Below are 16,309 nucleotides of genomic sequence, written 5' to 3'. Positions count from 1 at the left end.
CTGAGGAATTGCCCTGAATTTTGCATTACCAAAAATAGGACTGTGAATTCTGTGCATGTGTTGGCATCTCCATGCATTCAGCTGCACTGCACACTAGTCACCTGTATCACTACAGGTTTTGCAGCATTCAGTTGAATTTGGGATATTCTGAGTCTAAATTTCTAAATGTCTCCCCCCCAAAAATAAACTGCATACATGTCTCTTTTGTAGGACTACTTCCGCAGGGTATGAGACGTAACAGGTTTGGGTTTTGGCACACCAGTAATTTTGCACTTTGTTACCAAGAGCCATTGTGTAGTCTGTGGCAACTAATGCATCTTAGGATACATAATTCTCTAGAATAGAGAAATCTAGAATTCTCTAGATTTTTTTTCTGAAATGAGAGAATTCCCCTCTTAAACTTCTCTTTATCTTGAAGCAGATTTTATTTTAGGTTATATGATATCTCTTGCTCGCTGCCTTTTCCTTGTACTCAGAGAATGCATGATAGAGGGAAAGAAATTCTTCCCAGCCTGGTTACACCACCTCACTTCACAAGAAGCATGAAATATCTCTCATTTAGATCTTCATTTAACACGGAGCAACTCTTTGGTGTTAAAGGTTGAAGTAATACCATAACTCAGCTCTCAATGATCCCTGGGAGTTATGGATCCTAAACATGGCACTGAAAATTCACTGACCATTGATCCTTTACAAAACATGAAATCAGCGTTAACCTTGGGAATTAAGAAAAGCCTTCCCTTTGAAGAAGGGCCTCATCAGCAGTAGAGCTGGGAAGTAGAAACCTGAGCAGATTGCTCAAGTGTCATTCTTTTTACATGTGTATTATGTCATCCATAGTGGAGATTACTGTAATTTTTCTTGCCTGGCACCTTAATGTGTGAGTGCACAGCCAAATCTGCTATCGCTCCAAAGTGATAGAAATCGTTTGCACATGTGAAGAGATGATCTACACCAAAATGAAACCTTGATGGTATTTCATACAGGAGAGTGGGTACCCACAGTTCTGCTCCACACACTCATTTTATGATTGCAGTCTTGCAAATCTAGGGTGTGTGTGAAACTTCATTGTAAGTCAGTGACCAAATGTGTACTTCAGACACCAGATGGGGCCTTGAACATGTGAAATTGCCAGGACAGCCCAGTGGAGAGGGTGGGGTGCCCCTTGCTTTCTCTATGAATGTTGAGCCACCTTTCTATTATGCCTCTTAGTTCAAATATCCAAAAATCAAATCAAAACAAGATGGGAGAGAGAGAAAGAAAAAAAAAGAAACAAAAATCAGACATACCTTTTTGGGATGTTAATGGCTGTAGGAAAAAAAACTCTCTCTGATGGAAATGCAACAGTAACTAAATCTAGTTATTTTAAAAGACACAGCCAGTCATTTTTTCATCTCTTTCTTTTAAAAAAATGTTAGAAAATCTTTCTTGGTACTCTTTCATGCTGGCTCTCAGTCTCTGTTAGTGATGAAACAATCCACTCTCTATAGAGAATGAGAAAGTTTTAAGTCACAGCTGTTTTGATGCAACTTGAGGTAGCCCCAGTGAAGTAAAAAGAATTGTCTCAGAACATAATTACTTCTATTCTTTTTCATTTAGAAGCACAACACCTTTTCCTTACAGTTTCATTTTTAAAGGTGACCTAAATATTTAACAGTGGTTTTTTAAAGTCACTCAGTTGGGGTTTCTTACATACTATTACTGGCAAGAGACAGCCTAATCAGCATTCCTGGAGTGGAGTTGGGCTTACATCCAAAAATCAAGAGGATTAAGAGAGTGGGTAGCTCATCACTTCAGGCAAATAAAAGATCAGGGTAAGGAGGGAATTTTAAAGAAGGGCTATGGGGTAGCAGTTGTTAAGAGAAGCTATAGTAATAAGCGTTTGCTATTTTGCCTTGGGAGGACAGATGTCAGTGTTTCTGGCATCTGGCATGTTTTTTCTGTTTCACAGTCTAAAGAGGGCTTGATCTTTTGGAATATCCTTAGAAATAGTTTGTGCTGTAAACCTTTAATTCAACTAAGATGTAGATATCAAAGGTCAAGGTTCACTTTTTGCCTTCCCTCTCTCGCTTTCTCTCACCCAAAACCTTTCCCCTCAATTTTGTAGGGCGATATCCATGAGGATTTTTGCAGTGTTTGCAGAAAAAGTGGGCAGTTGCTGATGTGTGACACATGTTCACGTGTTTATCACCTGGATTGTCTGGACCCACCTCTGAAAACCATTCCCAAGGGCATGTGGATCTGTCCCAAATGTCAAGACCAGGTATTGTTTGACAGACGGGTACTTATGTACGATGCATGTGAAGATATTTTTGGTGTTAAAGAAAATAACCAGATTGCTTGGGTTACTTAGAGACAAATCTGTTTCATATGGTATAAGGCTTGTGTGAATTTTATTGAATTATTACCTCTGTTGGAATATGTGCTAATACAAAACTTGCTTCCGAATTTGAGGTCTTTATTTTTTACCCTTATGTTTTTACTCTTTTTCTGGATCAAAGTATACAGACTTCTGGGAAAGATTGTCTACAACCCATAGAAATTCTGCTGTTCATCTTAAGTTCATTGTTTCTTCAAAAGTTATTAGTATATATTCTTCTGGACAAATAAATAAAACATTTGCACAAGCCTACCTAGATAGATAGGGCAAATATAAGCCCCTCTTTGGTTATATAAATCAAACATCAGAAAGATTGTCTTCAATGATCTCTTTAATAATATCATCCAGCATGATTATAGTGAGTATGGGTGAACAGTTTCCTTCTAGGTCACTCTCTGAAAATGTACAGTTGAAGTGAGCAGGCTATATTTTAATATTTTGTTTATAATTGCATTGAGATTACAAGATGAAGAAGTAAAGTGTTGTATTCATAACCCTTCCATGGCACTCTAGAAGCTGCAAATGATTGCTGATAATAGGCAGTCTGAAGCTGTGTCCTGTCTAACACAGCACATTCCTTGGTCACCCACATGGCCTTTGGTGCACCAGGTGGTAGCATAAGAAAACAGCCTGACCTATGATGTGCAGCTCAGAAGAATGGAAATGCACAACTCAAGTGACTTGGTCAGTAGTTGCCAGAGAGGAGGGAGTATTATGTCTTGGGTATTCCTGCTCTTGCCTACTCTCACCTTATCTCTCCTCTTCATGTTTCTGTGATAGCTTCTAACAAAATTAAGGAGGAAATTTGAGTAACTTCACTATAGACTGACCAAGTTCTCTGTCTTCTGAGACACCACTCTGATCACATACTAAGAATATGTGTCTTTCCTCTTAAAGTTTGTTAGGAAGCAAAATGTAAGAAGGATCTGAAAGACATAAATGAGAGTTATAAAGAGAGTTTACAAGTATCTGATTCTGATAAGAGGGGGTAATAGGACAGTTTCATGTTTTACTAGCCAGAAGTGTGATGTTTGAATGTATGGTGTGGTGTATGTCTGCAGCATGAAAACTTTTTTCCCAGAACAACTAAGATCAGCAATTTGTCTGAACTGTGAAGTAATGTTTATATCTCCTGGCAAGTTTTGAGTTCAGATGTATTATCCTTTCATTCCTCTTTTAAGTTGTCCAGTATCATTAGTAGGCTTTATTGGTGGCTGTGAAACGAATTTAGGAAAATGCTGACATTTGTAAGAAGTAGGCTTGCTTTGTGGGAGCCACAATACAGTTGTGAATAATTCCCTCTGTTAAATCTCAGATCAGGTCTGTGAAGCTTCGTGTTAACAGGGCTGAGGCTAATGATAGCCATGAAAGAAAATCCTCCATCTTTCCCTCTTTCTTGCTCTTCTTTTGCTTTGTCTGAGGTAGGCGTTTTACCAGCTAAATCTCTATGAAAATTTTCTTTCAGATGCTAAAGAAGGAAGAAGCAATCCCATGGCCAGGAACTTTAGCAATTGTTCATTCATATATTGCATATAAAGCAGGTAAGAAAATGATGAACACTTTTCTTTCACTTTTAATAATGGAAGATGCTATTTTGGGATTGGGATAGAATGGTACTTCCTTTACCAAAGGAAATTTTGTCATACAAAAGGAAATAACCTTAATCATTAGTGAAGTGAAAATAGCAGTCTAAATATGTCTTAAGCCTGTCGTGCTTGTGTGTGTAGGTAACATTTTGGGAGTGATTCAGTGCACAAATTCTTAAGCATTGGTTTAAACACAATTCTCCTCTTTACATGAAGCAGTTTAGACCCTCTATCCACTGTTGTAAGACAAATATTTTAAATATTCTGTTTCATACTCTGGTTTGCAGCAAAAGAAGAGGAAAAACAGAAACTACTTAAATGGAGTTCAGATTTAAAACAGGAAAGAGAACAACTAGAGCAGAAGGTCAAACAGCTCAGCAATTCTATAACAGTGAGTACTGTCCTTCCAAATAACCCTTCACCCATGTTCTGGTGCCACTATGCATGGAGAAAACTATTATAGAGCAAGTCCATATACTAGACCTGTCATCCTCTAGATTTATTTAGAATTGAGTGAGTCCTTTCCTTTGCTTTTTAGGACTTTGGGGAGCAGGAATGAAATAAAGACAACATATACTTACATTGAGTCTCTTATACATGATCCATGCTGAACATGTAGGTAGACATATGGTGACACAGAATATCAGCAGGTGACAAAAATGTCCCAGAGCATTTTTGTCTGTGGGCAGTTCCAACTCTCTGGTGACTCACTTAAACAAGAGTGATTGAGCCTCAGTCTGTAGTGAGAGTTACAGCCTTGGTGCACTCTCCAGAACTTTCTGATGCAAAAGTGACCATTTACTCATAGCTGACTCTCAGGAACTCAATGTGTTGCTTTGACAGTCAGTAACTGGACACTGCACATGCCTCTGCATGGTATTAACTAGACAGTGTCATACTTCAAACCAGAAACCTTAGTTTCCACCTTAGTTTATTCCAGTAATTGGAACATACATAATGATTTGGTCACTCTTCTCACCTTAATGTGCAGATTAGTCTCTTGAGATGCCAGTGTAAAGTTTGAGCCCCTCCTTGGTGCAGCCCTACTCAGTATCATATAATGAAAAAAAGCTAAATCTCCCGTCAGGCAGCATCTGTAAGACTGGATTCAAAATTACAGACTTTTTAGATACAGATGCGCTTTCCAGGCTGTCTGTCTTTGCCTATTACAGCAAAAGTGTCCCATGTTTACAGACCCCCTCAGTGCTGTCAGTATAAATACAGCGATTGTGAAGGGCTGGTTAGCAGTCCTGGGAACTGTCACCTTTTGGTTAGCAGTAGCTGAGTGTAACCTGAGCAGCACTAGACAACTAACACTGTTTCTCAGTGATGTACTCGGGCTGATGCAAGGCCTTAACATGAGGGATTGGCAGTGGGTGAGGATAATGTTCATGTTTAAAAGGACCTGTCTGAAACAGGCATATTAGATCTCAGTGTGTTAGTTATTATGATGCCATGTGCTGCATGTGAAAACAGTAAAGCTAAAACCAACAGTGTCTGGAGATCATCATGGATAAATGTAGGAAGGTTGTCATCTTCATGTAAAAACCTGAACGTAACAGACATAGCTACTGTTTCCTCATTTTTGTGAGTTTCAAATATACATATAAGCAGTTTTCCACGCTTGAAACATCATTTGTGGGCTTTTTTTAAAGTTATCTTGCCCTGATGCTTAGCTGATGAGCTAGCTATGTTACTACCACTTCTAAGGGAATTAAGTGGCCACAAAATAAGATTTTCAAGTGAAGAGGAGTTTGGTTTCCTTTTCAAGTGCCCTTTTACTTATTGAGAGAAGGAAGTGATGTTCCTGCTAAAATGTATGTGGAAGCAAAGGCTGTATCCCATTAATGGTTTGCACACAGCAGTCAGCTGCAGTGGGATGCCTGAGCTTGCAGATCTGAGTTAAAGAAATTCCAGTAATGCAGTACTAATAGAAAAAATAGTAAGAATGTACACTTGGAAGTTTTCCTTCAAAAGAAACACAAAAGGATGGAGCTGTCTGTGTTCATTTGCACAACACCTTGCAACAAAAGGGAGCCATTCCAGGTGACAGCTATGTCTTGGCAAATTATTTCCTCAGCCTGCTAATATGAATTCTCCTCTCAACACAGCCTAGAGACTCTTTTCTTCTAGATTGGAAAAGTGAAGTTGCAGCTGCAGTCTTTTCTGGGTACTTACATTTAGATCTGTGAACATCATATTCCTTCTCTTGCCTTCTTTCATTCATAAGCTCAAACTTATTACTGATTTTCTGCTTTGCTGTAGAAATGCATGGAAATGAAGAATACCATCCTTGCAAAACAGAAGGAGATGCACAGCTCCTTGGAGAAGGTAAAACAGCTGATCCGCCTCATCCAAGGCATCGACCTTTCAAAACCCATAAACTCTGAGGTCAATTCAGTAGCCATCTCCAACGGCATGGACTCCACTAACAATACTAATGCTGCCACCTCCACCTTAGCCCCCTCCCCTTCCCAGAGCTGCATGGTGAACTGTAACAAGGGCGATGAGACTAAATAACACAGTGAAGTTAAGAAGGAGCCAAGGGAGGTGGCGGCGAGGAGAAAGAGCAAAATAAAGAAACTCTAGAAAAGCAAAACTGGATTTCTTCTGGAAAGTGCAGAATTCTTTAGTTCTTTGGTTCCAGAGAGAGCGTGAAGATGCTTGTGCCAGGCGGCACCGGAGTTTGCCAATTGATCCTTCTTATTCTGTGTGTACATGCGAAGTTTGGATCATGTTACATGAATAGTGCCAGCTGGGGGTTCTTTGCCAGCACCATGCCAAGTGAAATAATATATTTACTCTCTCTATATTTTACACCAGTGTGTGCCTGCAGCAGCCTCCACAGCCACTATAGGTTTGTTTTATTTTTGTTTGGGGTGAGGAGCAGGGATAAGGGAGGAGAGCAGGTTTCAAGTTCCTATTTGCAGAACAGTTTGTTTAGCTAGGGGAAAACAAAAACAAGTCCAAAGAGCCTATGGGCTTTTCCTGTTTCTAAACTCTCAGTACTATTAAACCAAAAAACCAGAAATATAAATTATCAAATCCCAGTGCCCAGAAGGGACAAGTCTATCAAATAAGCAGTATTTACTATTGTTTAGACAGGAGATGTACAAAAGGAAAGGAGATGGACTTTTCACTGAGTAACCAGCACACAGAATCATAGAATATGCTGAGTTTGAAGGGACCCATCAGGATCACTGAGTCCAACTCCTGGCCCTATGCAGGACACCCCAAGAATCACACCATGTGCCTGAGAGCCTGTGGGTCCTCACACTCATCCAGAAAGTCTGTTTGGGGAATGGGAAAATAGAGGGCCAGAATCCAGGGTCAGCTTGGAGCATTGGATGGAGGTGTCCCAGGAGAAAATGTGCATCAATTACTTGAAAATGAGATTCCATCCCTTTTCTGTATTTATAAACAACAAAGGTATCCTGAACAAAGTAGCACATAACCCAGATGTGTGAAGTCAACAGAGAAATGTCCTTTTCTTTCACTTCCTTTCTCTTCTTTTGGTAACAAGAACTAAATAAGGAATAGAAAAGCTGTTTTTCAGGCTGACAGTCTAATTAAAGAGGTAGATGGGACCTTGCATGGTATAGATTAGAAGTAATAGTGTCAGTGAGATACAGTGAGTCTTTGTGAGTCCTTGTGTCATCGTTTTGGGCACTGTTTTTTTATGCAAGGGCAAAATCTTTGTATCTGGGGGAAAAAACCCAACTTTTTTAAATTAAAAAGGAAAATAAAAGATATTGAGGTCTTCCTAGTGTTACTTAAAATAAGATCAAGGTAAGAAACATTGTAAAAAAAATTACAAAAGTGCTATTTGTTTCCTAAACAAGTGATTTCTATTAAAAAGGTGTCAGAACTGGAGAAAACGCTGTGTACTTAGAATTTTTTAACACAGACTTTGCTTATTTATTATGACATTCTGCTGTGTTTGTGTTCTAAAATCTAATGGGACAGTTTCTATAGGTTCTACCATACATCTACTGCTAAAGTCTAAAGACAATCAAGTCCTACAGTGCTGGATCTCACCCCACCTGGAGGATCTCCCAGGCTTGTCTCTGCTGTTACCATCTCTCTCCCATTCTTCCATGTGTTTATAACCCAGAGAAAAGCAGTTGGCAGAGTGCTTGTTTAAGGCTTTAATAGTATTGTGATACAGACTGATTCAAGCTTGAAAATGAAAGACAGTGAGTTGGACTGAAATCACCCTCCGTTATCTCCTCTTGTTCAAGAAGTTCATCTCTAATGTATAATCTTTTCACTCTGGACAGCAGAGCTTGCCTTGTGCTTCCTGATTGTGGGGTCTGGCTCAGTTTAGGATGCTGATTCTGGTCACATTGGCTTGTATCCCAGAGCTGTCTAGTTTCACTACTGCACATATGTGTTTGGGGAAAGCCCATTTCCACTGGAAGTACCAGGAAAACTCCATTTACTTCCCGTGGGAGCATAGTTGAGCCACTGCACACACAAGGTGAGGCAGTGTCCCCAGTGTGGTGGCCTTGAGAGCATGTGTTGGGTGGCGAGGCAGACCTGCTCAACTGTTCATAGTGGAAGATAGAAAAGCTTTGCATTTCAAGGATGCATTTTTGAGTAAGTGAATACTCCAGACACAACAGAGCCTGAGAGAGTTTCTTTTCTGCCCCAGCCAAGTGGACTTCTGTGGGGTTCTTGGAGCTGTTTTATTCCCTTTCCTTTAGGTTGCCCTTCTGCCCTTTAAGGACTTTTATTCCTTCTGTAGGAGTGTGCACTATTTTCAGCTCTGAGCTCAGAACTGATATCCTGAGTTCTCACATTTGTCTCAGTTGGGAAAGTGACTCTTAGATGCACTTTTCAGCTGAACCAGTGATAACCCTGACTCTGTCTTTTGATGTTTGAGTTCTGTTCTGGAACTAGCAGAGCTGGAAGGATAAGTTAGCAGAAGTGGCAGGGAGACAGCTGGGCAGACACTGTCAAAATGGATCATGCTAAAAATGTCCTTTCATCAATCCAGTTACCAATGGGCAGCACTAGGCCAGCAAACCACAGCATTTAAAAAAAGGACTGTCTATTTCAAGGGTTGAAGAGCAAAACCAAACTGAACATGAGCCTTCTATAGAATATGAGCCATCAGCTAACAGCCAGATATTCAGGAGAAGCTGCCTTTTGGAACATGTTGATCTTCAGCTGAACACTTGGTTGATTCTTAACAGCATCTTCTGAAGCATCGAGCATTCCTGGTAAGAGACCATCTCCAGGGATAGGTGTGCAGAGTCTTTGTGGTTCTCATGCTCTTATTTCTGTGTTAACCTGAGCTCTCTTGGAAGCACTTCACTATTTGGAGGTAGGAGGCGATGCCTGCAGACTCGATAGTCCTTCTGTTTTGTTTGCTGATTCAGGAGACGATGGAAGTGAAATTCACTAGTAGCCATATTTAAATTTGCACACAGCTAACCAGCCAGGAGATGTTAAAACAGCTATTACTGCTTTCCTGAAACATCTGCTTGTCTCTAGAATCTAAGTAGATAAGTACAGGCTTTTATATCCCTTTTGTTACAGCATTGTGTTCCAGACTGTAAAAGGATGCCTTTAGTTAATCATTACTTGGCAGAAAAAATATCTTAGGCTTTTTGATGCTGCTTAGGTAGTTTTCTTTCTCTCTCACCGATCCTGTTGGGATGCTTTTTCTCCTGGTTCTGCAACAGTATCAGCCGATAGGCAAAGAGCATTCCCAGGGCTGCGCTGACACTGGCAATGATTGTGTAGACACAGTGTATTTGGGTTATCTCTACCCAATTACCAACAATAGGGTGGAAGGGACTTGGTGTTTGCTAAATAGAGAGGAAAATTGTTTTTTTCTAGCTGCTGTAAGAGGTTCCAATCAAGGGAGAAATTTAAACTCAGTGACAGCTTAAAGATCAAGCTTTACTTTTGGGTTTGTATTTGTTTGAGTTTTTTTCTCATGTAATATTTGAGATAGAATGAGTTTGTACAAAACCTTCTGCTCTTTGGGAAGCTGTCATGATGGCTGTGGTTTTGTATTTCCAAACCACTGTCAAGATATTAACTAACTCTTATGTCACTGCTTGTCATTGGTGGGAAACAAGTGACTTTTAAATCTCTGTTATAAGGGAAGAAATGAGACCACAAAGGAATCTCATATCAAAGATGGTCCTGGCTCTCAGCCCAGTGCTAAGGGGCTTTAAGAAGTCACCCTTCTCCTTTGCTCAGAAACAGAGCAAGCGTTGCCGAAGTTTCTTTTTCCGTTCTCTGTACAACATGTTCTTTAAACAGCTGGAAAGGTGTGTTGTGGTCAGAGTGGGAAAGTGAGCCTGTGATCCGGCTAGAAGAATTAGTATCCTCATTGGTGTTTTCATTGTCTTTGTTTAGAGCCAGTGGCGGGTTTAGTGTTGTACAAAACACGGAGCAAGCAATGCTTCTAGGGATGATTGGAAGGTAGGGTGAGTAGCATGGCTGATTCTTCAAAGACATCATTAGCCAGGAGTTACCATGTTGGTAGGATGAACTAATGTTTTGCATGAGTAAAACAGGGCTTTGTTCTATGGTGCAGGCAGGTTTCTGTCAGTGGGGATATGAATTAAAACCTGAAAATTAAAGAGGTGATAATTTAATGGGCAGATCTATTGGTTTTATTGTTGGCAGAAAAAAAGAATATTGCATTTTATCTTTACTAGGCTTAAGAAAGCAAATCTGTATTCCAAATGTCTAGAAATGTGAAACCTAATTCTGACCTCCTTGGCTTCAAATTATTTTTCCTGTACTGTTGCAGAGACAGCCCTGAAAAGCAGCATGGTCAGCATTCAGGAGAACCTGGAGTGAAACATCCCTCTTAGCCCCATCACCTGTGGCAGCCCACAATACAGGGAATAACCTCTGAAATTTCTTTCTCATGCAGATACAGCAGAAAACATTTGTGAATTTGCAGTGCATATGCTTCTCTCTTATCTTTTCCTCAGCTGGGTTGCACCCCACCCTCTTTGCTTCTGAAGCACTAATGATGAATACATGCTTTTAATGAAAATTGGTTTTAAAATAACACATTTAATGTTAAACCAAAATTCACTCTTTTACTGAGAGCCTCTCTCAGTGAGCAGCTCAGATAACCACCAAAATACTGATAATACACTTCCTTGTGGACATGCCCCTTCGGGCAGAGTTTGTTGTGTCTTTTTAGAATCATATTGACCCTTCTTCACCTCCTGTTGTCCGCCCTTGGAATTCCGGAGATCCAGGGCAAGTTCAATCTTTGCTGGATTACTGCAAAGAGTTTTCTGATGAGTATGTAGGAGTCAGGAATCTGGAGAAAGAGGAAGATGTTTTGTTGTGCAGCTAATTTGTTTGGCACTTAGGCTTGCCTGGCCAACAAACTACCTCAGCAAAGGCCATTCCCAAGCACTATGAATTCTGTAGTTTCTGGCATTCAGAAGGCAAAAGGTCCAAAGAACTCTCCAGCAGCCAGCTAGGTACTGGTTTCTGAGAGCATGTGAGCAAACCTTGCAGTGACATGCTGCTGGATCCTTGTTTTTAGTGGTCACACCTGGACCAGGGAATGACCCAAAAATCAGATGGGATCAGGAAAAGTGAGAGCTGCAGATGTCTTGTCTCCAGGTTATTGCTGTCTTACTCAGATCCTTCTTTAAGCCTCAGTCCTGTTTGTAACTCCTACAGAATGGAACGTAATACTTGAAAAATATGAGTCTCTCTATCCTTTACCCTTAGCTCCCATTTCCCTCCTGTTTCTCTCTTATCTGGGACAAGAACTTTCTGCATCATTGTGTCTTGTATAGGCTGAGCACATAGTTGATCAACTTGCCAATAAAGAAAATTATTTATACCATGCACTGGTAAGCTTGGTAATTAAAGACCCATGAAAAGCCAAACACCTTTCCCAGAGGTTAATTTAATTGTGGGCTTGTATCAGCAAACCAAGAGCTTACCTCTCTGAGAGTCTGTCTGTATCCCTGTCAGTATTACTAAAATACTTGAGTAGTGAATGGAAAAGAGGTTTGCCAAGACCATGGATGCTGCGGAAATCACTGTGCTGTGCAAGTCCCTGCAGTGTATCTCATGAGAATAGCCAGGCCAGGGCTTCCCATCTCCCTAGGCCAGAGGTGGATGCTGCAAGGGACAAATTAAAGCACAGAAGCCTCTTTTGAGAAGTGGTACAGGGCTGGAGATGGAAAGGAAGAGAGAAAAAGCAGGAGCAGCAAAGGAAACAAAGATTATGTGGGGTAAAGCAGAACAGAGAGAAAAAATATGGAAAGACATGAGGAGGGAAAGTGAAGGTAGGAAAAATCCAGGAGTGAAATAGGTCTCCCTTCTGAGTAGACAGGCATTCCTGCAGTTACAGGGTTTCAACGCTCAGTGGAAAGTGTAGAACAAAACCACTCTTTTATCCTACCTCAGTTTCTGACATGGATTGGTCTGTATTCCAAAAGGAGAAGGTGTAGTGAGAGAAAAGAGCTGCTTAGGTGCAGATGGAAAAGGAAGTAGGCACTAAGTCATCCCTAGCTCTGCTTCTGCTGCTGAGTGATACCATCCTGATAAGAACCTTATTTGACTCCTAAGCTACAACATGGAGGTAATGCAGATCAAGCAGACCTTGAGGCAGCTAGAGCCTATTCTAATCTGCATTGTATTAATTAAACATTTTCTTAGGTATAAACATTCTCAAAACTAGCTAAAAGTTCAGCTCTGCTGGTGTGGTTGCACCTTCCTAGTTCAAGTGTTACAATGAGCCTAGCTGAAACCAGCATCAGCTCCCAGAGATCCTGGGTTCTGTGTGAGTGAGGGAGATTACGTGGAGTAGGATTCAGGTACTTCTCAGCCACTTCCTGGAGTATCTGTGCAAGATTCCTGCTCTCTAGGCTGTCATATCTGGCAGTAATGTGCCAAAATTCCTCTGTGTGAGCTATGCCTCCCTGTTTTCTCAGTATCTGGTTTCTTTAGGGACACATGGAAAGGGACATTTCACCAATGCAATTAAAAAGGGGCATGTGTTAAGTTTAGTGTAACCTGTGAGGAGCTGAGGGCCTGTCTCTAGGCTACATTAAGGAGCCAGACCAAGGGGCAACCTCCTGGGAAAACAGCTGTCCCAGCTCTCCTGTGTAACCAGGGATAAGCTCTGTGCCTGTTCTTCACTCTCTACTATCCAAGCAGATGTCAAAGGCTTCAGACAGAGAAACTCAGCCCAGTCCTTAGCTCTAGAAAGGAAGAAGTACTTAAGGACTTGCTTACTATCAGGAGTGCCTGGGGAACTCAAAAGTCTTTGTGAGTGTGGCTCTGTCTGTCCTGGGTGGAGAGCTGGCACAGAAAGGCAGCAGCAGCACTTAGCAGTATTGATCAGCTCGGCACCACCTTTTGCATCTTTTTCCTAAATTTACACTGGCAAAAGTAAACTCCTGCCAAAGCAATTCCTGCCCTTTTGTCACCAGCCTTCTTACATCTGTTTTGTTGGAAAACAAATGAAGTATTCTTGCCTTTGTGCTTCGAGAAAACAATTTTCTTAATGAACAGCCAGAACTTAGTGAGCCTTGGGGAAGCTCAAGTGCGGAAGGGAGGCAGTGTAACAGGGCAGCTCCTGGGGCTATGTTCTGTGGCCACCCTTGATTTTGGATCCCCAGCACTGAGGTTTGATACTGCAGCAGCACAGATACATGCTGTGCACGTGTAAGGGCAGGGATTTCCCTGGCTTGTTATGCAGGTGTTGGCATCTCAGGTGGGGCCAGAATTGCTGGGGTAGGGAAGGAAGTTGCTCTGTGCCTCATGTTCCCCTCTGTAAGGCAAGTACTGGCAATTCTGACTCTGGAAGAGCAGATTTCCATGGCTGCAGGCACTGGGGTAGGCACTGTTGAAAGGAGCCCCATGCTGGGTGCGGCGGGAGGCTGCGTGTTTCTGCTTGTTCTGGGCTAATGTGTAATTTCTAATCATAGTCTCTTATGTTTCTTTACTTAAATTATCACTGACATCAAAACAGTGATTGACTCTAGAGCCAGGCAGTGTCTTACCTGTCATCTCTCCCTTCCAGAAGCTGTGTTGTCTCTGGGTTGCTCCTAATGTCATATATGACAGGCAACCAAGACCCTCCTTAAGGAAGGTTTTTGCTTCTGCATAAGCCCGTGAGACTCAGGCAGCTCCTGGCAGCCCCACACAAACAGAGCCAGCAGCAGTAATATCCCACAAGCTGCTTTACTCCAATGGCAGCTGCAGGGTCTCCCCCAAGTGCCATCTTACATAGTCAGAGGTGTTTTGGCTTCCTCTCACAGCCCCACAGAAGCAAAGCATATATTCCAAACTCCATTAAGCAAAGATTAAGCAAGGTAACAGCAGGAATTGGGGAAGCCTGCTAGTGCCGACCTGTCCAGGCTCCTGTGGGGGAAGGAAACAACTTTGCTGTGTCAGCAGCAGTGGACACAGGTGGTAGAGAGCTGCTGCCACCTGCAAGGTCTGGGGTGTCTGCCTATGCTGAGTTTTCTTTGGGGAGCTGGCTGGCTCTACTCTGCAAATAGCCCCCATGTCTGCAGCTGAGGGCAGGAGGGTTGTGAGGGCAGCTCTGCTTGTTTAGGAGAAAATACTCAGGCTTCAATCATGGCTTCATGTTCCTGTGATCACAGCAGCACCATCTCCGTAGATTTATTGATGCCACCACCCCACCTGTGTGCCATGCTTCTTCCCATTCCCCCACGCCCACTTGGTGTTTCACCAAAACTGAGCTGTAAAGTGAGAGCCCTGGCATGGGCCCAGAGCAGGAAGCCCTGAAGGGCTCTGTTTCTGAGCCTGGTCCTTCCCCCAGTCTGTCTGATTTCTCCAGGGGACTTTGGTGACCAGTTCTGGCAGTGCTGTCCCTGCAGCCATGGGCCTGGTGCACGGGACGATGGCAGCTTTTCCCAGCTGGGTTTCTAATGGCAAAGCCACAGGCTCTGTCCTCCACGAGCCAGTGGTACCTGTGCTGCCCCATTCCCCACCAATCTCCCTTCCTTGCAGGCCCCGGTGTAAAATGCCCTTTCTGACTGGTACTGCTCTGTTGTCACAGAATCACACCATGAGAATACCCACTTGTGAACTGGTTTGGGTTTTTAAAATATCTCTATTTTTTTTAGCCTGATGCTCATAGTGATCTGCAGTATCTGCTGCCTTCAAGTTCCTTGTGGTTTCAGTTTTGGTACAAATGTGTTTAGATTTTAGCAAATTAAAGTTGGGGGGAGGGGGTACAGAGCATCTGATCAATTTGTATTTATTTATTTTAACATTTTACTAAATAAAACACAGTAAAATCTCTTGTCTCCTTAGCTGTATGTACCAGGTGGGGACAGTGGGTCCCACAGGCACAGGGGCTGTAGCAGTGCCCACAGCAAGTCCCCAGCCCCAGGAGGGGTTTCTGAGCATGGCTCTGTGAGAGGGCTGTGCAACACCCTGGCTCGTTTTCTTGGCAGGGAGAAGGGCACTACGTTAGGAGAAATGAATTCTAGCTCCAAAAGGGGCTGTGCTCAGTTCAGACAATGTCCCTGGCTCTTACTCTGTGGGAGCCTCCCAGCTGATGCTGCCCGGCAGAGGGCACATGGAGACCAACCCAAGCTGGGCTTGCTTCCAGGTACCTCCACCCTTGCAGGAACATTTTGGGCTAGGGACTGTTTAGGCTGGGAAGGATGATCTGAAAATGATGGTGTACAGCCCGCCTGCTACAGGCATACCAGCACACCTTCCAAAACAACCACTGAGTCAGTGCTTCTGTTGCCTCCTATCTACCAAAGAATCCTCTGGAAGAGGCCTGCTCCATCTCTGCTCCACCATGGCTCTAGCAGGGTCTAAACCTGATCTAATCCTCTGATCTTGCTTAGTGCAGCAGCAGCACAGTAGCAGTGAGCTTGGGCCGTATTAAACAAAAGCTGCCTGCTAGGGACTGGTGAGGTGGAGCTGTGCTTGGCTTCACAGTGATAAGCAATGTCTTCACAGCCCTTTCCCAAATAAAGCCTCAACACTTGTTCCTGGCAAAGCATCCCTGTCCTCCCCCCTGCAGATGCAAGGCTGGCGTCTCGCGGGGCCTCAGAGCCGGCTTTTATTCCCAAGAGTCTTACAAAGTCAAGGCTCTCAGGGACGAGCTGCTGCACCACCACATGCAACCACATCTTCTTCTACCTGGGTGTGGTTCAACTGACTCTGTGCCTAAGCCATGAGGCCCCAGGCTCCAGTTCAGGGGTGCTGGCTGTGTGGGCAGGCTGTCTGGGTCCCGTTTCAGCAGGAACCATCAGCCTTAAGCCCACTTCAGTCACCATCACTAGCCCTTTCAGAGCTGACAGGGCACCTGTGTGCCTTGGGCTACTCCTCCATTGCTCTCCTC

General features: G+C 42.8%; 1 protein-coding gene across 8 annotated transcripts in view; it reads left to right on the top strand.

Moving 5' to 3' along the window:
• The window catches only part of PHF21A (PHD finger protein 21A), a 134,839-nt gene extending 118,556 nt beyond the window's left edge, over positions 1-16,283 (top strand). For all 8 annotated transcript variants that reach the window (XM_083862804.1, XM_083862803.1, XM_083862802.1 and 5 more), the window contains 4 exons: positions 2,108-2,263; positions 3,846-3,921; positions 4,254-4,357; positions 6,232-16,283. In XM_083862804.1, coding sequence (XP_083718930.1) covers positions 2,108-2,263; positions 3,846-3,921; positions 4,254-4,357; positions 6,232-6,486 — 591 coding nt within the window. In that variant the 3' untranslated portion in view covers positions 6,487-16,283. The remainder of the gene's footprint in view (positions 1-2,107; positions 2,264-3,845; positions 3,922-4,253; positions 4,358-6,231) is intronic.
• Positions 16,284-16,309: the final 26 nt, after the last annotated feature.

Source organism: Zosterops lateralis, assembly GCF_965231275.1.
Source record: "Zosterops lateralis genome assembly, chromosome: 6".
Lineage (NCBI taxonomy): Eukaryota > Metazoa > Chordata > Aves > Passeriformes > Zosteropidae > Zosterops > Zosterops lateralis.
This window is presented reverse-complemented; position numbering and strand designations above follow the sequence as displayed.